The sequence below is a fragment of the Suillus subaureus genome (genome assembly GCF_016647635.1).
Source record: "Suillus subaureus strain MN1 chromosome Unknown BJ212scaffold_17, whole genome shotgun sequence".
NCBI lineage: Eukaryota > Fungi > Basidiomycota > Agaricomycetes > Boletales > Suillaceae > Suillus > Suillus subaureus.
Genome location: NW_024538573.1, coordinates 499219 through 522613, shown reverse-complemented (window position 1 = coordinate 522613; position 23395 = coordinate 499219). Strand labels below are relative to the sequence as shown.

The window sequence follows — 23395 nt, the reverse complement described above, 5'->3', positions numbered from 1 at the left end:
TGTGTAACATAACAATCAAAAGGAGAAGGCGGTTGTTTGTTTCGCTCCAAAACTAAACAAAGGGCGGTGAGCGTGTAAAATGGAATCCATCATAGATCGATCAATTGCACTGATCAGCTGGCTAAATAACATATTGTCGAAGCTATGTGGACTCTCATCATATCAATCATGCATACGCGAGTACTGCGGGCCACATGATCTACTTACTGTTATTCATTGTAGCGTGTCCCTCGTTTAACGATGCGAAAACACTGTAATTCGTTGTTAAAGTGGAATCACAACTTAACCACAGCCATTTCCTTGATCTCCGGACAAACCGCATCACTGATATCTTCCCTGGAGCCAAGTTACGATCGTTTGACAAAACCATCATCGGCTCAACAGTGATAACCCGGGACCTGGGTCATCAATAAATACCCGCTGTTCTGGCAAGCATCCGCTCCCCTCTGATCTTCGTCTATTCTAACTCGATATGACCTCCCCACTTGAGATTGCACTACGTCTTCAGACTGTCAAAGTAAGTCATTTCAGCTTGGTACTAGACGAACGTTTTGGTCCTCATGAGTCCGACGCATCAGTATTTTAAGAGTACGTGACACAGAACTCCTATGATACGGCCGCCTGTCTAACATGCAATTATGAAAGTGGTAGGGTTAGCGGTCTTGGTAGGAAGTTGAGCATATGAATCAGAAATAATCGCTGACATCGGTGGCAGGTCTTTGACTACTGCATCAAACTAGAAGCAGAGGCGCGTGCTTCATCCGCTTAGCATGCTATCAAAGTTTCGATTGACACAGAGTACCAGATCAACCTCACTTGGGGGAGGAAGTGGAATTCTATTCGCATCATTTTCGCGGTGGCTCGGTACATGCCTTTTGTTAATGTCCCGGTAGACTTGATCTGTACGTGTCCGTTGTATCTACATCGTTGCATTGCTCAATTGACGATCAAGATTCCCTTGGACCCACATCACCACAGCTTGTGAGTTTCAATATTAGAGATAGGCTAAATTGCATTCATAGAAGTTTTATGCTAGTGCTTATCGCTCTACCAAGTCTCCTCATGTGAGTGCCCCTCCCATCCCTGATATCTGCATCTTCCACCTTATAACCCTGAATTAAAACACAAAGGGCTTAACATAATTGGCACCATTGCCGCAGAATGTAATGGATACCCCCTCAGCATTGTTTCAGTATAGTTCTCACCGGATATCCAGCACTCCTTTTCGTTAGGACGTACACGTTATGGGGAAGAAGCAGAGTATTACTTGTTGCCCTACTACTACTCGCGCTGGTAAAATTATTTTCGCAATCGGCGATATCCATCTCAGTCAAGACATTTCGCAGGGCTGCATTGCAGGATGCGGGGTGGTCGGTGCCAGCGCTTTATCTTTGTTCAAATGTATGTACGTTTCATTACAACCCTCCTTGGTGAGCCTCTAATCCAACGTGGCTATCATATAGACGAGGATCCCCCACTAGGAACTTCCGGCTGTTATCAAACCCAAAGAATTGCAATATACGCAGTTAACTACGCCTTGCTGGCTCTTTTTGAGACAGGTCTATTTTTGTTCTTTCTGTAGAATTACTAAAGCTGACCCTACATATAGTTATACTATCCCTCAATGTTTTTCAAGCCTGGCATCATCGACGACGACAGGGGAGCCGTCTCATTGCCCATCTGTACTGGGATGGTATAATTTATGTTCTGTATATACTAGGTGAGCAATTCTCGTCGTTGGATCCGGGATGATACTCAATAACTGCATAAGCAATGACAATGGCAAACATCGTAGTTATAGGGCTCCTTCCGGTAAGATATGCCCTTTTCAATTAGGTTTTGCTAATATTTTGGTGGAGTCGGAATATTCGGAGTCTATCAACACGTAGGTTTCACCCTCGAACATTCTGAATGTGTTTAATTATACTACTCAGACTCCAGGCGGTGTTTCATAGCGTTTTATCCTCTCGTCTTCTTTTCAACTTGCGAGCCATTATTCAACGACGACACGAGCAAACCATCGTCTCAGTTATGCAGACGGACCCTCAGTTCGGACGCAATATTCATTTGAAACAAATATCTCAACCCACATAATACCTTTAAAATCAGCTTTTGGAGAGTAATATAAGTACAATTGACATCTCGCTATCAAGGCGCTTGCAAAAACTCCGTGATCTTCTCTGTTATGAAGGCGACATCTGGCGGGTTGGCACTACCCCCTGCAACATGACCCCAGATCGATGGAATCACATGCAATTTAGCATCTGTGAGGTGCGACACTTCCGTTTCGCTGTCCTCCGGCTTTGATGGTGTCAGTAGCCGACTCGTAGTTGCTTGGTGGGGGACTGACCGGAAAGTAAAGATCCGTCTTCGAAGGCATAATAAGTCCCTTTGCTTTGATGCTCTTCAGAGCCTTCTCATAGTCTCCGCCATCACGAACGATGGAAATGTCTCCCTTCTGCCATGTGTTCAAAAGTGCGATCATGTCGTTTGCATCCCAGTTATTGACATATCCTCCTTCCCACCGCTCCCTGATGAACGAGTTCAAGTCCGGATACCTGTTCGCAAAGTTCCATAAAGAAGGCTCATGAACATGTATCGCGACATAGCTTACTCTCCGTCCATCAGGTACTTGTACTCCCGGAACCACTATAAAAGTCGTATTATCCTGATCTTTTATCGTGAGGTAACTCACAGTTTGCCCATAGGCCCACGCGCTGTAAACTCGACCAAACGCACGGATTCCGTGGTGAGGAGTGCTCTGATAATGACCGTCGGCAAAATCTTTGCTTGCTAACATCGCTGCTTTGGGCCCTTCCAGGAAGCTAGAGCGCAAGTCACACGTAGACCAAACAAGTTCAGACAAGAACCCACCATTGGTTATGGGGACTTGTGCGAGCAGACGAGCATATAGAAACAAATCGCTCTACAAAGTCAGGGAAGACGACTGGCCAGTGATATGCCTTGGGATAGGACCTAAGAGAGTGCATATGATATCCTAACGATGTGAATTACCTGTTGTCCGCCCATAGAAAATCCAACCACGCAGAAGACCTTGCGCACTCCAAGGTGCTTTGTCAAAACTGCGTACTGAGCACGACTTGTTGATGTCAGCCTGTATTCTACTTGCAAGTCATTTCATAACCTACATGTTATCTTCGTAAGAAACGAATGGGAAGTACGGGCCACCATAAGGTGCTGGCTAAGGGATTGTCAGAAAGAGGATAAAATGTGCAATGGTGGGAACTAACCGTATTAGAAGGAGAAGACGACTAGATTCTTTAGTCGGGGGAACGGCAGAGCAGAAGGCAGCGTACCTCTCCATTACAGAAAAGCGCGAATGTCACCACGAAGTATTTATTTGGGTCAAGGGCCTGTTGTCAAATTATGAAGATTGCGCATTCCAATACATGAATATACGTGCCTTGCCTTCCCCAACGAGGTAGTCTTGACCTGTGTGTGATTAGATGAACAACCACCTTCATGTTCGCAGCCAACAAAACATACTCCCAAGGGCGAGTTTTGCCCCATAACATGTCGGGAAAACAATCACTTTGTCATTGCTTGGGTCTCCGTATGTCCGGTATGCAGTCACAGCATCAGGGAGTATTCCTCCTGCTACTTTGAAGCGGCCGTGATGGTAATACTGGGTTGGTGTCTGCATGAGAGAGGACCTAAGGGGGAGAGATACTGTCCGTACAACGACCGCATGCTTTTATAGTACACGTGTATGGACTCATACAGACGGTCCGACACACAGTGTCCATGAGTGCTGATAAATGGCTGAGCTGGGTAATCGATCATATGGTCACGAACCACCTGAAGATATAAATAATGACATTCGAGGTTCCTCGGCATTGACGTTTGGTGTGAGCGGCGACCAAGAGTACTCGCCCATAACTGGCATGTGAGTGCATCATTTCGATGGATGGGTGGCCGTTATCTTGCTTGCAGTACTTATAAACAAACATTCGAGATCATTTTACAGTTGGAGATACAATGTGACTAAATCACACACTTCATTCACATGCATGGCTTTGGAGATGATTTCTGATGTAGAACTCAAGGTGCTTCCAAAAATTTCTTCACCTCTGCCTGGATGAACTCATCATCACGCACGTTTGACCCTCCTCCAGCTACAGAATATCAGCAAGGGACAGTTCAAAGCAAATCAAGCCCGATAAACTCACCCATATGGCCCCACTCAGAATCGATAATAACTAACTTTGCGTTGTTCAAGAATTTCATCTCATTCTGACTGTCCTCCGGCTATCCAAGAAGCCATCAACCCAAACACAGGTAACAAAGATGAAAGGACTCACAGGGAAGTACAGGTCTTTCTTACAAGGCATGATCAGACCCCTAGCCTTGATCGCTCCTAGACAGTCCGTGAAGTAACTTCCGCCACGGACGAGAGAAACATCCCCCATCTGCCATGTATTCAAGAGTGTCAATAAATCGTTGGCGTCCCACCCTTCTAGAAAACCGCCTTCCCAGTCCTCTCTTAAGAAGTCGTTGAGGTTCGTGTATCTAGTGGTCCTATTGAGAAAACAGAGAGCAGAATACAATAAATGGCGCACTTTCCGTCGAAGAGATAACCTTTCTTGGCAAACCACTGGGGTAATTTCAGTATGACAGTCAGCTAGAGGTGCGGAAGCTCACCGCCTGGCTATATGCCCATGCGCTGTATGCGCGGCCAAATGCCCGGATACCATACTGAGGAGTGCTCTTGTAGTGGCCATCCTGGAAGTCTTTTGAGGCTGAAAGAGCGGCTTTAGGACCTTCTAGGAAGCTGTGGTCGGATCAACACAGACGCAAATATAACTGGTGTCTAAAAGTACCATCGGTTGTGAGGGCTAGTTCGAGCAGATCCACAGATGGGGATGTATCTTGACCATAGTTAGAAAAAGAGTTTCTCAGTCGTCAAAACGTACCTTTCAAGGAAGTCGGGATACATGACAGACCAATAGTATGCCTGCGATGCCTCAGCAAAGCCATCGTCACTCTCTACAAATACGTTTACCTGTTGTGCGCCCATTGAAAATCCAATCACGCAGAACACTTTCTTGACACCAAGCTTCTGGGTGAGCACAGCGTACTGTGCCCGGCTGAACTATGTCGGCAACTTCGACAATCTAAGATGGAACAAACTTACATGTTGTCTTCGTATGTGATGGTAGGGAAGTAGGGACCGTTGTATGGTGCAGGCTATCGTCATTATGAATTTTTGTGCCAGACAGTGCTCTCAGGAAACTCACTGTGTTAGAGGGTGAAGAAGACTAAAGCAACAGGTGGAATGAGCATGAACACGCTATCTTTACATCATGTGGCATACCTCTCCATTGGAAAATAAGGCAAAGGTTACCACATAGTACTTACGCGGATCCAAAACCTATCGCTGGCGTCAGTTGGAAAACAAGATCAAGCTACATGACATTACCTTGTCTTCCCCTACCATGTAGCTTTGACCTAATAATCCATTTGCTAATTCAAGTTCCAGCCATCATAAAGGAAGCACTTTGGAAGACTCACTGTCAAGCTTTCCCCCATAACACGTAGGAAACACGATAACCGGATTCTTGGGGTCGCCGAATGTCTGGTATGCAGTGATGGCATCAGGCAGCACACCGCCTGCAACACGGAAACGCCCGTGGTGGTAGTATTGGATTTCAGCGACCTGGGACATGGTTAGGAGCGAGGGATATTGAATCCATCATCAGCGAATTGGCCGAACATATAGCATTCTCAGAATAGACACTCGGACGAACAGACCATGTGACAGGTTGGTGGGAATCGAAGAATATTAAGAATGTGGATGATAGGTATCAGTACTTGAGTTTTACACGACGAGGGGCACAGTTAGTACTGGGGGATCTTAATTTAGGGCATGACATGGGTGCCGTTTGCAAGGGTACCCGGGCGACACCTGCGGGTGCCGGTGAATCGTGGGTTGGGGTCACGAGTACCTGTGATTGGTTCCCCCGCGCGGGTAGTACGGGTAGCAGACTTAAATATGTGATAGTGCTGCGCGTCCTGAATGTCTGGTTTGAGATAGTCGTTCCTGGTTCGAGACGACTACGTAATGAATTATTATATTAACATTAATATTTGCTCACGTAATCAACAACACAATATCACGTGATTATGAGCCATACTGTGGCTGATAAACTGTAACAGTTATAATTAAGGTTTCGGGATGATGCCGAGCTGGTCCCCAGCACAAGTGGAAAGTTATCCTCGCCGTCCTCGTCGACTTCAAGAATGGGCTGTATGTCGCTCTCGTTATGATCACTAGTGGAATAACTATGTACTAATGGACTCTTCTATCAGCCAACAAACCTCGTGGACTTCAAGCCGCTCGCAAGCTTCGCAATGACCGCCGTGTAAACCGATGGGTTCGTGCTCGTAATCTCTTGAACATAACACGTCTGAGCTTGTATACTTTTCTCAATAGGCGGATAAGGCGTATAAGAAGCGCGCCCTCGGTAACGTTTACAAAACCTCCCCTACTGGAGGATCATCACATGCAAAGGGCATCGTCCTCGAGAAAGTCGGTGTCGAAGCCAAACAACCCAACTCTGCCATTCGTAAATGTGTTCGTGTACAACTTATCAAGAACGGCAAAAAGGTCACGGCTTTCGTGCCTGTGCGTGCTTTCATATTTGTATTTCGTGAGTTAACTAATACATCGATACAGAATGACGGTTGCTTGAACTTCGTTGATGAGAACGACGAAGTTCTTATCTCTGGTTTCGGTCGTAGTGGCAAGGCCAAAGGTGATATTCCTGGTGTGCGCTTCAAAGTAGTGAAGGTCTCAGGGGTCGGTCTTCTCGCTTTGTGGAAAGAGAAGAAGGTCGGTTTAATCATAATTATACTGCCATCATTATACTCATACTCTTTACAGGAAAAGCCCCGGTCATAAGCATCATTATCTTGTCCCTGTCATTTCATGTTATCGCATTACCTATGATTATGCCTGTGTCGCGCATGCAGCACGCCAATGAAAAGCCGAAACCACTATGTCACAGGGTTACGCCGCACGATTCTCCTGTCTCGTAAACTACCACGATAGTGTTGGACAATGTTATATGGCAGGCGTCGTCATCATTCGCCTGATATCCAAATGCATGTCATTTTGAAAATATTATCCACGGGAAGTTGTGAATTAAAATGTGTTAATCGTAATGAGTCTTGTCCGGTCATAAATGGGTGCATAATCATGCCAGCTCATACTATCGTGATGCCTTGACCTTGCATGTACTTCCTTAGGTCCTTCATCAACTCCAACTGCTCGTCAACGGTAAGCCCGCTAACAATCATCTGCAAGATAGAACCCACGCTGACGTGGTGTTCTCGAATAAGACTACTATAATAGACGTAGGTAAACACGCCCATGAGGAATCTAGTAATGGTGAATGTCTTAATAAAGTGCATTCGAGATTCAGAACTCACTGGCAGTCCATGCGATCGGTCATCCCCCCATGACCAGGGATGCTGTGGCCAAAATCCTTTATGTTGAAGGCGCGCTTAAAACCTGATGCGAAGAAACCTCCAAACGGTGCCACCAGTGATGCGAAAACTGCAAAAACCAGGAGATGCAGTTGGTATGGTGCATAGGGAATCGCGGTCACTGATCTTCCGAGCTGATGGTGACTTTGAGCAGTTGTACAAAACAACTTTAATTTTCACTCACGAGCCGCGAAAGAAATGCCGCGAGGGGTGACCAGATTTGCCAGACCTTCCAGACAAACACTGGGTTGGGTGTACACTGGACATTACTCCAGGCAGAGACTCCAAGATCATGCACAGGGCAGATCATGTAGTTGAAGCGCATGAAGTACGAGCCCCAGAACACACTGAACAGGAGGGTACTCCAGAAAGCACCTACAAACCCTTCGACAGTTTTCTTCGGCGAGAGCTTGATCAAGGGTGTGCGCCCGACCGACATGCCCCACACGTATGCAAATATATCATTGCAAATAACCAACGAGGCGGGGACCCAGAACCAAATCATACCCTCGAGGATGTTGTTAACGATGAAGTGACTGCGAGATTCCCTTTAGGATAGAATCTGAAAGCGGACGAGATCCATACCCAGAAACAACGATCAGCAGCAGGCTCATGTGAACCCAGCAGAAGAGGCCAAATTGCTGCTTGAGGAATCCACGTCTGAGAGACATGACGAAACCAACGAAGCCAATGGTATAAAGCGTAAAACTGATAATTCTGTGATTGGTAGCGAAGGGAAGTAGTTGACCGTCCGAGAATATAACATGCTGATTCCCAATTTAGCACATATAAGTATGGCTAAAATTATCCCGTACCTTGAAGTAGTAGATGATACTCTCCCCGTATAGAAAATAGTTGGTGACGGCAAAGAAGTACCAGTTTAGAGTCTTGCTCCATGGATCTTTCTTTCCCTTATTTTCTATCTCGCCAGATTCCGGGGCATGACTTTTGAGTGAAAATAGAGCAGTAACTTCGCGGTAGACAATCGTTTGACACAGCATGGCAAGCATGATCATATAAACGTGACCCATGAGTAGCAAGGCTACGCGATGGTCAGATACGATCATAACCTTCTTTTGGAAGTAGAAGCATGCATACCAACGAAACCTCCAATCATAATGAACGTCCATAATGTTCGCGTTAGGATGCTTTGTCGTTTCTTTGTGCGTTCGACTTCTTGCGCGTCGGGTTCACTTTTGAGTGCCTGTTCGACGTCAGGCTTTGAGACAGACTGTCCTTCATCGTCTAGCAACTTGCTCGGTAGATGATGCAGCGTAGAGTTGTCTGGATATTCCGTCAATTCCACTTATAGAGCACTAGGTAAAAGTCAAGATGCATACTTTCCGCGACATTCACGTGTTGTATATCGCCGTTAATAGCAGGCTCCGGAAGTGATGGCTCCGAAACCTGCGGCTGGGGCGCTGGCTCTTGTTGTGGCTCTGTGGTGGGCTTTGACTCGGAAGCAGTACATGTTGTAGGGAGAGTAGAGACATCTGCCGCTACCTCGGCCATACGCGCAATAGACTCTTCCAGAGAGGGTGTATGTCTAGGTGAATTATCCGCGGTACCTGCCTTTGAGGAGGCTCGGAGTTGTTTTCGCCTTTCGGTGCGAGCTTGTTTTTGAGCCTTCTTTATTTGAGATTTCGACGGCTTCGTATGCTCGGTACTAGATAGCCCAATGAGCAAGCTACGTAGGCGCTAGGTCACAAACATCGGTGAAGACGAACCTGGTCACCTGTGTCTGCGGCGTTTCTTCCTCTTGTTGTTCGTCCTCGAAGTCTTCCACGTCGTCGACGGTGAGAGCATCGAAGGCAGATCTAGAAACAAATGGTGGGTTCGCTGTTGTGCCAGAGGACCTACTCATGGTAGCAGACAGGGTAGCAGTTAAGGTTTGATGCGTGCAGTCTGCGCACTTCAAGTTCAAATGCAACACGTGAATGTGTCACGCTGAACCAAACATCGCTCATTTTTATTCGACAAAAATCTATGAATGCAATTATTACTTAGGTATGTACCTCCTATAAGCAGGGGGCAGGGTTAAGCCTAGATCGAATCTCTAGGGAATAATGATAGCAGTCCAAAAGCCCTTCGTAAAGCCCAAATACACCGAGGTCTGGCCATAAGGCATGGGCTAGAATTTCCAGGCGTCGTTGACTTCCATAGCCCAGGGAACTGAAATCAGTGTCAGTACAAGTTACTATGAAATACCCTCCACGCGAGCTCACATTTAGCGAGAAGTGTCTTTGAGAAGATCTTTTCGATCGGTACATTATGGACGCTGCACCATGCAGCTGTTATCCTAGATGACAGAATGAGTCGCTGTCCATGATTTATGATAGAGCTGGAAACTCACCGAGGGTCTAGGTAATTAATTTTACTGAAGGAGACAGTAAGAAAGTGTTACCTGAGCGTGAGCACGACATACCTTGTACCAAGAGCAACCTCTTTACCGGCCTCCCGATCGTCCATTTGAAGCTTGAAGGTCTTTATCTTCTCGTCCAGCTTCTGGACAGCTTCCTCAATCTTCTCGGGAGGACGATCCCTCTTAAGTTTGGCTTTCCCTGTGCCACGTTCCTTTGCAACTCTCTTGTATTCGGCTTCAGCGGTCTCAATCTTCTCCTGCAGGACTGAGTCGGGCTGAGGTTCATTGCCTTCCTGAACAAGCTTCTCGTTATCCTTGGCGAATTTCTTCTCCGCCTTCTCTATTTCCTTATTCTTAAGGGACTTCTCGTGGTCCTCTATCCAGTCGTCATCTAAATCGGACTCGTCATCGGCGTACTGCTTCTGCTTCTTGAATTTGGAATCCATGTTGAAGAGAACATGACGAAGCTTCATCCGATCATACTTTAGGGAACGAAGCTATTGGCGCTGTCAGTCACGGATCGCATCATAGGGAGTAAACGAACCCTATCGCGCATCTTGCCCATCGATTGTTCGTGAGTTTTCGGTGCGCTCCGTTGATGGTTACAAAGGATGGCTACCATGCGATTTGCATGATTATATGCATTCAGCTTCTCTTGGATAGTGGCATTCGCTGGCGTTCCTTCGTCCAACTGTTGTTGAAACGTGATGGATGCATTGTAAGTACGAAAAACCTTTGCAGTCAGTCCTTTCATATACGATGCCAGGTGCTTATTCAGGAGCGATGTCTAGGAGAGAACCGTCAGCGAAATGTTTAAGATTTTGAAGGGTGTTGTGTCACATTGACGCGGTCAAAGAGGTTGTCACTATCCTCTTTGTTGTCCTTGAATAGCTTGATATTCTTGAAAACCTGGGGATCCACAGAGACTCGATTGTAGTACCGGATCGAGTCCTTACCCAGGAAATCAAAGATAAGGAAATCCGGCGCTTCTAACGTGATGTGTTCACACCGCAGAGAGCAGCAGCCCACGGTGTCAGCCTCATCTTCACCCTTCTCATTTCCAGCTCGGAGAGCAAGCTTGTCGATGAAGTACATTGCCGTCGCACGCTGCCTATCTGCCATAACTTTGCTGCGCAGATCGGCAGAGTAGTCTTTGCGAATGCGGTCCACGTGGTTCTGGAGGAATGTCAGTTGATGGAGCATCGGAGTCAGCAGTTGATTGCACCTTCAATTCACGGGCTTTCTCGAACTTTTGCATGTCGCTCTGCCCCTTGAGGGAGCTGCCTGCAGCTAGGAAGACATATTTGTAATTGCCGTTGACATTCTCAACCCAGTTGGCCAGCCAGGTGACAGTTTGGTCGTGCACTATGGCTTTCCAATGTCCAGGCATATTGGGTACAGGGATAGGCGTTCCTTCACCAATATTGATGGTGATATCGTCCGGGCGTACACGGAACTGCCAGGATGTGAGCAAGTTTTGGATTTGTTCCAGATCCAAGTGCTAAGTGCCTACCTTCAACGCGCCCTTCTTCGGATGATCGCCCCGACCCCTGAACAAACCAGGAGGTTCAACTCTGAAGTTGCCTACCTTCTCCTTGCGACCGTCAAGGAGACAGGTGACGTATTTCTCTTCGAATTCGTCTTTCTGCTTCTTGAGCTCTTTCTTCTCTGCGGTACTGAGAGCCTTCTTTTTAGCTTTCTCCGCTTCAAAGTGTTCGAACATGGGCCGAAAATCGCAATCCTCAAATTGCGTGATCTTGATCTTATTGCGCTGGTTCACAGTTGAGCAGGGCAGAGGCACCAGATGTATGATACTTACAGGAGGATGGTCCTGAAGCACCTTCAACCAGTCTTCGAAGAAGTTCTTGTTGAACGTGGCATCTTGAGCGTGCTCAGTTTCCAACATAGCTGCGTAAAAACCGGCCACTTCTTCGGACTCTGATGGCAGATCTACTTCTTTACCTACAACGCAATCAACATACTTGTCACGGTAGAATGGATAAGGCGACCACGTACCCTTATATCTCATTTTCACATCCGAGGGCAAGGGTTCGTACGGTGGAGGAAAGATGACACCATTATGCTCTAGCGTTTGCCACTTCACTTCACCATCGTTATTCTGTTGAGCCTCCCACCACTTGTAGACTTCCTCCTCATCTTCCCCTTCATCTTTGACTTTGCCCTTTTTCTTGGGCTGGGGAGTCACCGATCCGTCTGCTCCATCCTTGACCTTCTTCGAAATAGCTCTCTTTTTCGTGGGCTTAGATTTTCCAGCGTCCTCCACCTCCGCATCGGTCTCCTCCTTGACTTTAGATTTTCGTTTCCTTGACACCTTCTCTTTCTTCACAGGTGTGGGCTCGTCTTCAGAAGCGGGAGGTTCGGAAGCATCTTGGTCCTCGCGTTTCAGTTTCTTCTGTGGGGGTCCTTTCTTGGTGGAAGCACGTTTCTTCTTAGCAGTGGTAGAACTACGTTTGTCATCGCTCTCAGTTTTGACTGTTTTATGCCTGTTTGCTGTAGAGGCTCTCGATGTCCCCGGCATCGGTATCGTAGCAGATTGCTTCACCGGAGAAGAAGCAAGAGGGGTATCATCATCTTCACTGGACGAATCAAGTGCAGCAGCTCGCTTGCGCCGCAAAGACTTTGCTGGAGTTACAGGTTCGGATTTTGGAGCCGTAACTCGGGACTGTGCAAATAGTCAACGATGCACGCAGTACATGGACAGGGGTACACGAACTAAAGGCATGTCCTCGTCCTCGCTCATGGGAGAATCACTAGCTTCCTCTTTAGCGTATCCATTCGCGCTGCTTCTGCCTGTGTTGGCCCTGCCATCGTTTTGGAGTGAACCAAGTGGTCGGTCGTCATCTGAAGACATATAGGCGTCGCTAGACATTATTTGAAGCGATAATTTGGCACGAATAGCAGAGAAGTGTCTATGTAGCAATACAGAGAATAAGAAAGCAAGAAGAACAGTGGAAATGAAGGACAGGAAGGCCTCTCCCGCGCTGTGGCAGCTGTTATTTTTCCGAAGTCTTGATGGACCGGCCCTAAGCCTAAAAATCACATGACCACCTGATCCTGAGTGGACTCGGAATCACAACTGAACAAGCCGAAAACAAACGGTTTCCTAATTTCTAACGGTTATCCAAGTAAGTTGAACATGTTATTCAATCACATTTCGAGCTTCATCTGTGGTTCAGTTATGTCCAATCCACCTTTGTTTCGTGACCCATGGGCGAAGAGGGAAGCGTGGCGGAAACACCCTGTGTTCACGAACCGTGCCATGTTTTCTAGCATGTTTCCAGGGCTTGGAATCGCACTAGTAGCGTTTACCGCATATGTGGTGGTTGATAATTTCTACTCCAAAGCGCAACCAGGGGCACAGCAGAAGCACTGAGTTGGTTCGAGTGATGCTGGTAAGTGACAGCAGTAAGTTGTCTGTGTGTGCATTCACGTTTAACTCCCTGATAGAAAGGAATTTATTGTTACTCTTTGCATCCTATCATTTGGTTGAGTCCGCGCTCAGTAGCATAGTGTTTACCGCATTGCACACACAACGTCGCATTTTCGCGCTATTATCACGGTCATTGCCACGCAGCAGGGCTGATCTGCCAATTCGTGCATTCTGTCCCCCCTTGTTAGACTTGCTTCTACAAGCAACAGCGATAGCTATTCCTAAGCAATCAGGCTGAGTGTTGAGCCATTCGCATTGCCGATTGTACTTTCCTAACGGTGCCATTTTTCTTCACTTTGAATATCTCTCCTAAACTGCCTCGCACACATGTCTTGAATATACGACCATCATTCCTGTTCCTCGACGTATTTCTAGGACTCCCCACCGCTTTGTGGAAGTGGTATCCTCGTTCGACAATAACTGATTCGCCTGGTTTAAACATTACAGCATCACATCCCTATTCCCCATCTCTGCGGTAGTCCCTTGAGTGAGATCAGGTGTACTTGCTAACCAGAAACTAGTACAGGTCGTTCTTGTTCATCTTACAATGCGTTTGCTTTTGGACGGGAGTCGACCGAGTATTATTTATGACGCAATGTATGGAAACGTGCCAATGGCTTACATACTACACGAGCGATGTATCATCTTCTGTGGAATGCTTATCGGAGCGCAGGAGCATCACTGATTCGCAAGTAAGGTGACAGTTGCAGCCTTTTGATTCAGATGTCATCGTTGGTATGTCCCGCTCCAACACTTCTCAACAGCTACAGCTGTGGGCTAGTGAATGGAAGAATTCAGAGACAGTCCCTTGCGCGAAAAGTTGGCGTCCCGTTCCTCGTAAAAAGGAAGAACGGTTATCTTCCTCCCATGGGTAGTCTGCTTAGGGGAGACCAACGCGCCTGGGAGACGTTTGCCACTTTTGTCTGCGGATCGTAATTTTTGGTTTACCTGTAGGTTGGACCATTATTAGTCGCAATCACGGAGGTACGTAAACAGCACCGAGTAGTCATCGACCACCGCTGAGATGAAATATATTTGTCATGTGAAGGTCGGACTCCAAAGACATTAATGGCCCAATCTTTGGCTAGATCGACCTAAGCTTGCCTTTCTTGGTCGAAATGGTTCATGATATATGTTCGCTTCGGGAACTTCGGACCTTCAGTGATAGCATACGAGTGTCCGCCAAGGTCGGTGACTCGTGAGGCTATCATACTTACCAATGTCACTCAAATTTTCCTGTTCAGTGTCGTCAGCCGGAAGTAATTTCAATGGGCCATGCTCACATCTCCATTAAATATCCGACGCCGTCAGACAGAATGGAAGAACTCAAGCAGCGGAAGGGGCACCGTATTCGCAAAGTGGTCAATGATGAACCCCGTGAAGTTGCAGGGTCGATTGGTGGATCAGGGCATCCTCGCCGGCACCTTCCCCTTCAGATCTGGAAATCGTGGCAGCAGATAGAAATCCCTGATCTTTGGAGCATGATATTCCAGTCCCTTTGACTAGCGAAGCGTGGTTCCTTCTTTCACTGGGATAACAGAAGCAACGAATTATCAGCTCGGTGAAGTGTTTCCATCATATTTTGTTCTTCTACACCGACCTACTGTATGCGATGGTAGATACAAATGCCTCAGGTTGTGGTCTATGTCGGAGTCCGAAGGATCCGAACCAGGACTCCAATCTGAGTGGATGATCGGCTGCGAGCACAACCAAAAGGGGGGCGAGCGGCAAACCTAGACGAGCGCTCGGAGTGAGCGATGTTTTAACATCGGCTCGTGCTCGTCTATGTTGAAATTTTTATTTCCCTCGATACGCATATTCTTTTTGTCTCTACGCTAATATGTATGAGGCTACGAGTAAATTAGTACGAGTATCTCAGCTCCTTCCTGAGATGTGAGCTGTTGTTATTTTTCCCGTTCTTATGGTTTGCTGACAGTCAGTAGATATATTGTTTTCTACTAGGTACATAACTCGTACAATGAGTTCCTTCCCGAGACGGAGACATAACTAGCGCTTCGTGTCCCCCGCTCCACAATTGAACGCTCAGCATATAGTGACAGCACGTAAAACGCCGTGACTCTCCCGCGGTCCTAGACCCCCGACCAAAAAAATGATACTTGTATGTAAGATCTCTGCTTCGGATTGTGAATCTGCAGAGGTTTGCTAATGTCACGGTTAGGCACAGAGCAGCTTACTACTTCGGTCTTGGACTGTCTCCAAGCATTCAAATAGCCATCTGTGGAGGAATATATGCTCCATCGTGCCCCGTTTGCCATTTTTACCTGCGACACCTAACTGATCCTGATGTCATCTACCTCAAATTACACCACTCTCATCTTCGACATTGGTGATGTTTTGTTCTCTTGGTCACCGCAGACCAAAACCTCCATATCCCCAAACGCTCTGCGTAAAATTCTTTCCTCTCCCACATGGATTGACTACGAGAGGGGGAGGATGTCTCAGACTGAGTGTTATGCTAGGGTCGGCGGCGAATTCTCTGTAGACCCTACAGAGATTAGTCGTGCGTTCCAAGATGCTCGTGACTCTCTGCAGTCCAACGAAGAGCTCATATCGGTTATTCGACACCTCAAAACACGTTCGGACGGGATGTTACATGTCTTTGCCATGTCAAATATTTCTGCGCCTGACTATGAAGTTCTTCGTACAAAGCCTGCTGATTGGTCGTTGTTCGACGGCATCTTCACCTCTGCTGGCGTGGGCGAGCGGAAGCCCAACCTTGGCTTCTACAAGGCAGTGATTTCGGGCACAGGGGCTGACCCCTCCCGCACCATTTTTGTAGACGATAAAATGGAGAACGTCCTCTCCGCGCGTTCGCTTGGAATGCATGGTATTGTTTTCGACGATCACCGTAAAGTCGTCCGCGCGCTTTACAACCTACTTGGAGATCCTGTCGAAAGGGGCAGACAATACTTGACCGTGAATGCGAAGAAACTCCTATCTGAAACTGACAACGGCATTTTCTTACGGGAGAACTTCGCTCAGCTCCTGATACTGGAGGCGACTGATAACCGGTAAGAGGTTTACCTTTCTTTCCCTGCACTCATCGAACAGCATGTCAGGAATCTCGTCAATTTGACTGATACGCATCGGACGTGGAATTTCTTCCAGGGTATGTACCAAATGTTTGCCACCATTATTTAGCAGTTGATTTAGTATCAGGCAAACCATTGCTTACTACTGAAGAGTTTCCCTTTGACCTGGATACCACGTCCCTTGGGTTGACCGTAATGGGCAGCCCTGAGGACTTGGCACACTCCGTCATGGATGACATGCTTGACTACATTGATGACGATGGGATTATTCAGGTACGTGCGTTTAGTTATTCTTTCCCATGCATTGGCCAACCTTCCAGTAATCACAGACATACTTTGACCACCGCCGACCTCGGTTTGATCCGGTCGTGTGCGTCAACGCGCTCACATTGTTCTATTCTTATGGACGTGGCCATCAGCTTGATCGCACCCTTCACTGGATACGCGAGGTACTCCTGCATAGAGCTTATCTCGACGGTACACGATATTACGCGACTCCGGAGTGCTTTCTTTATTTCCTTGGCCGACTTCTTGGAATCAGCAACGACGTCTACTTGGCAGCATATATAAAGCCGCTACTGATCGAACGTGTTCAGGAGCGCATAGGGGCTGATGGTGACGCTCTAGCGCTCTCCATGCGCCTCCGGCTTTGTGCCTACCTTGGAGTACGCAACGACGTTGATCTTCGTACTTTGCTTCCTCTGCAATGTGAAGATGGAGGCTGGGAAATCGGGTGGATCTATAAATACGGGTCTTCCGGTATTAGAATCGGAAACCGCGGTCTTACCACATCCCTGGCCATGAAAGCCATTCTGGAGATGCAAGAACGCTTCCCTAGTCCCCCTTCGTCCTCTTCTGCAGTACCCACGGTTCCCTCGTTAAGCAGGCTTATACCACTGCACAATCTCCTCCTGAGCGCTTTTTGTAGCGCAAGAGCAACTCTTCAACCACTCCCGGCTCTATTGCAGCGAGCTAATCGGCCAGTACTAGGCAACGCCCGTAAATTATTTCATTGGTTCTAAGATGATTGAAGAAATCACAACAAACTGCGGATGAGACAGGGTTCTGACGACAGATTTTCCACCGTGGTTCGCGGCGCTCTTTTCTTTTTCTCACTGTGCAATATTTGCGACACTTTCAAAAAACGAATATATACCAGTACTACTGTGCCTTTCTGTGACATTTGTTATCCTTGAGCAGAATCCTACGCACTTACAGCAATTCTAGACTTTCGTTGTGAAGTCTAGACCCTTCAAGCATGGCGTAACCGTCCCATGTTATCAAGATCCTCATATGACTTCCAGAGATGTCGTGCGACAGGATTCTACTGACATCGACTCAATCAAGCAATCATACGCGCGAAGTTTCGGCTTATACTTGACCCTTCACGCGAAGACAGGACTTCCCAGCACTGAGCGACCTTTCTGATTTGGACCACCCTCAAAAACAGAGATCAGGGGTAGGAAGTTCACTGACGGTCACTATAGAACATCATAGAATATCCCACTGCGGCTCATCTTTGATCTCCCACAAGCGTACACCCTCAAGCGTCATTTAATTGATATTCGGATCAAACCAATACCGACAGAAACTGTATGCCTGCCGACGTACCCACGCTCAATTCGGACATAGATCCTATGCAGATCCATTCAGGGTAACCTGTCCTGCAAGACACCGCTTGTATACTTCGTTGTCAGTTTCCTCCACATAGTGATATCCCAACTGGCCTAAAAACTCGTCGAATGCCGCGTAATCTTCTTGCGGAACTTGGATGGCCGTTAGCACTCTGCCAAGGTCTACAACAAATTTATGAGGTAACAAAAGACGACAAAGACATTGCACGAACCTGCGCCATGATTGCGGTAGTGGAACATTGATATATTCCAGCCTAGTCCAGGATAAATACCCTGAAGGAACTTGCGCAGGGCGCCTGGTCGTTCAGGAAATTCTGGAGGAAATTCTGGTAAGCACAGCGCGAAGTGGAAATATCAAATATAAGAATGCCTACCAAACCGGAACACTCTTTCGTTTGGAAGCGTTGTGCATCCACGTATCATATACCGCGCGTGAGACTTAGCCACTTCATCATCGCTAACATCATATCCAGTCATCCCTTGATTTTTGATTTCTTCAAGCACCTTCTCCACTTCTTTTGTGCGAAATGAGGTATCTAGCTTGAATGAAAGGAATATATGTGCGGTGTTTGGATTGTTGTAACGGTATATGAACTCTGTTGTTGCCCGCGGGTGGATGATGGATTGTAATGCGAAAAAGCTGCATAGGCACAAGGAGAAAAGTCAACCAATGAATAACAGATGCAAGGGACGGAATGTGATGACTTAGAATGAAGAACCTACCTTCCAGGCTTCTCTGGTATCACCACGCTCAGAAGTGCTTCGCGTCCCTCACCCAATTCTGCACGCTCTGCGACGAAACGCAGTCTGTCAAAGTTCATGTTGGCTCCACTGACAACGGCAACGAATTTTCGGTTCGCGCCGATAAGATTTTGATTTGCGATGTGTCGCTTTAAGCCTGCTAGACTCAAGGCTCCGGAAGGCTCTGTAACAGACCTAGTTTCTAGATTTATGAGTAAGGTAAATTTTCTACAAGGAATAAAAGACCCCCTACCTTCGAAGATATCTTTGATAGCGGCGCATATTTCATCGTTGTCAACTAGGACTACGTCATCCAAGAGTTTCTGGCATATCCTGAATGGCTCCTCGCCTACGATTCTTACTGCTGTGCCGTCTGCAAAGGGGCCGACCTCGGCTAGAGTCACTCTCGCCCCTTTCTTCAGGACTCTGTGACATGGCATCCCCATCAAAGGTCTCGACACCATGCACTTTTGTGTTTGGGTTGCCTATGCGTTTAACATATTCACAAATTCCAGAGACAAGACCGCCGCCGCCAATCGCACCAAATATGGCATCGAGATTGTCAGAGTCTGGTATTTGTTTTAATATTTCCATGCCAACCGTACCCTGACCGGCGATTACAAGCGGGTCGTCGTATGGTGGGACAAATACCAGTCCATGAGTGGCAGCTAATCTTGCACATTCTGCCTTTGCTTCGTCGAAGTCAACACCGTGGAGCACGACCTTTGCGCCGAGACGCTCGACATTGCGAACTTTGATAGACGGAGTACCCTTTGGCATCACAATGGTACAGGGTATCCCGAGACGTTCGCCAGAAAGGGCTACTCCTTGCGCATGATTACCTAAAAGCGCCAAATCAGCGATTTGGACGGGGATATCATAAGATGACACGTCGCAAGTACGCACACTAACCAGCGCTGCATGTTACAACACCTTTCCATCGTTCTTCCTCAGATAATCCTGCCATGAAGTTATAGGCACCTCGAATTTTGAAGCTGAAAACCTCTTGCAGATCCTCTCGTTTCAGCCATATCTGATTACCTAGTTTTGCACTAAGGTTTGGGGCGTAGACCAGGGGTGTTTCCTTCAAGATCTCATATACTTTCGAAGTGAGAATAAGACGAAGGTAATCGGGTTCATTCGAAGATAGTAAGTGATGTGCAGACAAGCGCGGATAGCTGATAGGCTGAGGCGCGTTAGAAGAGTACTCTAGAGTTGCGATAAGCTGGTGCCATGGTTATAAGAACTTGAAGACATACATCTACGCGCGAACGAAAACCTTTTATGTAACCGACGGCGAAAATGACTCGGTGCTTGCCGGAACAACTTGAAACCGCCGCGTGCACTGTGGTACTAATTAACTAGTAGTAGTCCGATGGAGTATAGCTTCATATACTATATGGGTTTCATGCTATCAGCCAGCTGAACTCCATGGCGCGTAAAACCCATATAAGCTGGTACAAAAACGCGAAAATGACACGTGCGTCGTACACCCGTGGACAGATCACGTGCGCGAGATATCATGACGGGGTATATGGGGAGTACTGCAAAGACAAGTACTAATGTCAATTCGACTTGCAACATATTCATTCAGTCTGAGGATTAATATTAGCTAGTCGTTAGAAAGATAGAGACTAAGAACGCACCAAGTGTAGTCTTATAATACCCAATCCGAATTGAACGACCACCATACCTGACAAAGACCTAAACGGCCTTCAGCCATCATTCTTTCTATTAGCTGCGGTGGAAAACTGGGTGAAGTAAGATAGAAGAAGGAAGAAAGAATTGAAGTGATGAAAAGAATTGAACGATTGTGCAGAGAAGAGTCTGAAGATAACAAGTATGCTGCCAGCCCTAAATAAATGTAAAGTCAAACTATACTCAGATCCACCACAAGCTTGCCAAACAAATTCTTCCCCTCTCCCTGCTCACCACCAGTTTATGGCCCAGTCGTCAACAATGGGACCACCTCTCTCACCACGAGAAACACGACGTTCAGGAAGACGTTCTGCTCCATCTGCTTCAGCCAGTACTTCCAAATCTCCAGACTCACCGGCCTCTGAGTCCCTCCCTCGAACAAAGGAGCCCATCACACGTCCTGCCATACTTTCCAACAGCAACAACAACCGCACAAAGCGTCTGAAGCAAGAGGATCCCGAAGAGCCTGTCCCTACTAAGAACGCTCATACTAATGGTACCAACTCCACCCATGGGAACTCAAACGGGCGCGCAAAGCGCAAGGCCAATGGCAAGGAGAAAAACCTGACATCCACCGACCAGTTAATCGAATCAGCTTCCACTAAACTCAGTAACTCTAATACTGGAAGCGCCGCAGACCCTCAGGACGATGACCCAGAAGAACAGGGCATCACGCGCTGTATATGTGGCCAGAATGGTATGTTATCTTCGATTACATATCAATCATTTTCTCACTTTTTCGACAGAGGAAGATGCCGATGCAGGAGAGTTCATGGTCCAGTGTGAAACCTGCAATGTCTGGCAGCATGGCCTGTGCATGGGGTACCAGCACGAAGCAGATCTCCAGGACGAATACCACTGTGAACAATGCAAGCCTGAGCGCCACCAGGACCTTCTGAAGTAAGCTGTTTTTGACTCCGTGTTCACTATCTTGTTTTGACTAGTTTCATTTCCATAGGAGATTAGCCAAAAAACCTCGCCAGTCATCTGCCAACTCACACCAGACTGCTTCGCGTCTGTCACGATCACACTCTCCAACACACCTTTTGAAACCACCCAAACGAAGGAACACGATGAACAGCCGCGACGCGGCGTTTGACGAGAGCTTAAAAGAGATCATTGAAGCGACGGCAGCAGAAGCTGCAGCCGCGACAGAACCACATCCCGCTCAGACAAATGGAAGTGTCAATGGTCAGGCTGAAAGCCACGAAGATCAAGATTCGAACAGTCGCAAAAAGCGCAAGCGTACAGAGGATGACATGTTAGTATTCCTGCTATATTCATGTATTTTTGTTTGTCTGACGTCATAACTCAGTATGCCCAAGAAACGTACACGATCGGCCTCGACTGCCTCTGATCATCAGCCAGAAGTAGTTACAGTCGTGCCAGAGGAGATACCAGCTCCTCCAGCCAAAAAGGCAGGTGGTGGCGCGAAGTCCGGCAACCGCAATCGAAGAGGTGGTGGGTCGCGGAAGACAGCAGTTGTTAATCAAGATGCAGTCGCTACCGTTGAAGGTGAAGAAGGTATGTCAGTAGCAATTCAGTGACAAGGATAAAACTCACGTGACTTAATGAAATTCAAGTTGCCGGTCCCAGTAAGCGACCTATGGCAAGCGTCCGGAACAAAACAAACCCCACACCCAAAAGGCCACCTCCATCTTCTCACGCTGGGAGCGTGCCAGGTGACCCTACTAGGCGCGCCGGTGGAGCCACAGTTGCCAGTTCAGAGAACTCTCGCGCATACCGCAATTCCCATGCTTATGCTGTCTCGCAACAACCAATGTTTACGTCATGGAATTTACCAGACTATCTTGCCCACCTGGAACCTATGCTGCCGACAGACACCCCCCGTCCCTTGGAAGTTCGTGGTTCGGGCATCGGGCCCAGGGAGTCGGTCGACCGGACCATGGAGAGGGGTGTGAAGGTCAAATGGCCCAGTAAACGAATGAGCGTGGGGGATATGAACAAGCGTGTACGCGCATTGGTGGAGTGGGTGGGAAGGGAACAAGCCGGAGCGCTTGACCGCGGGCGTCGGAGGGATGCACTGGAGAAGGCGCTGAAGGCATTGAAAGCACAGGCTTCAAATTCGACAAATCCCTCACCTCATGATGATCGTGAGGTCGGTGGAGGAGACACCATGATTTTGGACAGTACCGCCACTATCTCTGTTGACGGGTCCTCGGATACCGGTTATGGGAATGCGTCAGCGCCATCGACGATGAAGATGATGGAGGAGTTGATGGAAGAACTGATAAACTTCCAGGAGCGGTTTGGTCCGGGCGTGAAGACGAGGGAGCGGGAACGAAGAATGGTGTCAGGATAATCACGGACTTGGTGTTAATCTTCAATGTACCCCTCCCATCACGCATCACTACTTCCTGACCACTTCACTAGCATATCTTTGTATTATTGTGATATGGTACCGACTCTTGCATCCAGTGTCGCGAGTTCTCCAACACGCTCTGCCCTGAGGAAACCATGTGTTGATATCCTATATCGAGGATGCTATATTTATATACCCGGGTACTTGACGTGATATACAACGAAAAGTTAACGATACTTGGTGGAATTCCTCAATTGCAAACCGTATATACTGAGCTCGGCACTTGTAGAGCACTTCATGACGTCTTATGTAAATATTTAAGTTAGTATCAAAGATCTTATAATACAAAGTGCAACAATGAGAAAAAGTACGATAAGTCCTCGCTGAGCTTAACCCAGCTGCTCTCGGTACTTGCGAATTGAGGAAAGCAGAGCATGCATGTGCATGAGTGCTGAATTCCACTGGTTGCATGCACGTGATACTTACCGATAAATCAAACTACCTAATCGGAACGGAGAAATCGCACGCAGGTCACTGCTGCGTACGACGTCCGCGACCATCGAACGTTAGGCGTCGATGTCATCAGCATCGGAACATTCGGCCAACAACAAGGAATTTTTGGCG

The 23395-nt window shown here is 47.4% G+C and overlaps 9 protein-coding genes across 9 annotated transcripts; 5 read left to right on the top strand and 4 right to left on the bottom strand.

Annotated features, from left to right (window-relative positions):
• Window positions 1-355: 355 nt before the first annotated feature.
• On the top strand, window positions 356-2164 carry BJ212DRAFT_209652 (uncharacterized protein). Its single transcript, XM_041342645.1, has 15 exons — window positions 356-517; window positions 579-588; window positions 646-665; window positions 716-748; window positions 806-902; window positions 953-981; window positions 1037-1064; window positions 1131-1163; window positions 1217-1293; window positions 1347-1401; window positions 1464-1559; window positions 1610-1720; window positions 1772-1812; window positions 1860-1885; window positions 1942-2164. Exons 1-15 carry the CDS (start codon window positions 473-475, stop codon window positions 2069-2071), a joined length of 831 nt encoding a protein of 276 aa, XP_041192877.1. The 5' UTR covers window positions 356-472; the 3' UTR covers window positions 2072-2164.
• Window positions 2149-5686, bottom strand: BJ212DRAFT_1447081 (Alpha/Beta hydrolase protein; the record flags this gene model as incomplete). Its single annotated transcript, XM_041338353.1, has 24 exons — window positions 2149-2301; window positions 2351-2558; window positions 2615-2649; window positions 2696-2825; window positions 2875-2963; window positions 3016-3100; window positions 3150-3202; window positions 3252-3272; window positions 3318-3374; window positions 3425-3453; window positions 3508-3646; window positions 4090-4136; window positions 4191-4269; window positions 4323-4530; window positions 4581-4615; window positions 4663-4792; window positions 4842-4889; window positions 4935-4975; window positions 5024-5108; window positions 5156-5208; window positions 5259-5279; window positions 5336-5392; window positions 5441-5469; window positions 5533-5686. The coding sequence occupies 24 exons, from the start codon at window positions 5684-5686 to the stop codon at window positions 2149-2151; spliced, it is 1986 nt and encodes a 661-aa protein (XP_041192876.1).
• A 509-nt stretch (window positions 5687-6195) lies between these two features.
• On the top strand, window positions 6196-7108 carry BJ212DRAFT_1356239 (ribosomal protein S12/S23). Its single transcript, XM_041335701.1, has 5 exons — window positions 6196-6268; window positions 6331-6395; window positions 6455-6646; window positions 6698-6853; window positions 6905-7108. The coding sequence occupies exons 1-5, from the start codon at window positions 6262-6264 to the stop codon at window positions 6920-6922; spliced, it is 438 nt and encodes a 145-aa protein (XP_041192875.1). The 5' UTR covers window positions 6196-6261; the 3' UTR covers window positions 6923-7108.
• Window positions 7109-9442, bottom strand: BJ212DRAFT_1356234 (phosphatidate cytidylyltransferase). The gene is made up of 7 exons (XM_041335700.1): window positions 8850-9442; window positions 8608-8793; window positions 8325-8551; window positions 8095-8276; window positions 7694-8045; window positions 7453-7643; window positions 7109-7402 (listed from the first exon to the last, which is right to left on the bottom strand). Exons 1-7 carry the CDS (start codon window positions 9019-9021, stop codon window positions 7228-7230), a joined length of 1485 nt encoding a protein of 494 aa, XP_041192874.1. The 5' UTR covers window positions 9022-9442; the 3' UTR covers window positions 7109-7227.
• On the bottom strand, window positions 9443-12915 carry BJ212DRAFT_1356233 (uncharacterized protein). The gene is made up of 11 exons (XM_041335699.1): window positions 12606-12915; window positions 11888-12554; window positions 11691-11833; window positions 11385-11642; window positions 11097-11327; window positions 10712-11047; window positions 10416-10658; window positions 9935-10368; window positions 9863-9886; window positions 9735-9808; window positions 9443-9681 (listed from the first exon to the last, which is right to left on the bottom strand). Exons 1-11 carry the CDS (start codon window positions 12759-12761, stop codon window positions 9641-9643), a joined length of 2607 nt encoding a protein of 868 aa, XP_041192873.1. The 5' UTR covers window positions 12762-12915; the 3' UTR covers window positions 9443-9640.
• A 30-nt stretch (window positions 12916-12945) lies between these two features.
• On the top strand, window positions 12946-13345 carry BJ212DRAFT_208964 (NADH dehydrogenase 1 beta subcomplex subunit 3). Its single transcript, XM_041342644.1, has 3 exons — window positions 12946-13017; window positions 13069-13284; window positions 13340-13345. Exon 2 carries the CDS (start codon window positions 13071-13073, stop codon window positions 13263-13265), a length of 195 nt encoding a protein of 64 aa, XP_041192872.1. The 5' UTR covers window positions 12946-13017; window positions 13069-13070; the 3' UTR covers window positions 13266-13284; window positions 13340-13345.
• Window positions 13346-15626: 2281 nt separating this feature from the next.
• On the top strand, window positions 15627-17397 carry BJ212DRAFT_1271943 (HAD-like domain-containing protein; the record flags this gene model as incomplete). The annotated part of the gene is made up of 4 exons (XM_041330988.1): window positions 15627-16354; window positions 16403-16452; window positions 16503-16648; window positions 16705-17397. The coding sequence occupies 4 exons, from the start codon at window positions 15627-15629 to the stop codon at window positions 17395-17397; spliced, it is 1617 nt and encodes a 538-aa protein (XP_041192871.1).
• Window positions 17398-18010: 613 nt separating this feature from the next.
• Window positions 18011-20441, bottom strand: BJ212DRAFT_1447074 (tryptophan synthase beta subunit-like PLP-dependent enzyme; the record flags this gene model as incomplete). Its single annotated transcript, XM_041338352.1, has 8 exons — window positions 18011-18171; window positions 18222-18323; window positions 18384-18649; window positions 18733-18952; window positions 19004-19155; window positions 19184-19592; window positions 19663-19975; window positions 20397-20441. 8 exons carry the CDS (start codon window positions 20439-20441, stop codon window positions 18011-18013), a joined length of 1668 nt encoding a protein of 555 aa, XP_041192870.1.
• A 250-nt stretch (window positions 20442-20691) lies between these two features.
• Window positions 20692-22771, top strand: BJ212DRAFT_1272107 (uncharacterized protein; the record flags this gene model as incomplete). The annotated part of the gene is made up of 5 exons (XM_041330999.1): window positions 20692-21145; window positions 21195-21348; window positions 21407-21709; window positions 21764-21972; window positions 22032-22771. 5 exons carry the CDS (start codon window positions 20692-20694, stop codon window positions 22769-22771), a joined length of 1860 nt encoding a protein of 619 aa, XP_041192869.1.
• Between the last annotated feature and the right edge of the window lie 624 nt (window positions 22772-23395).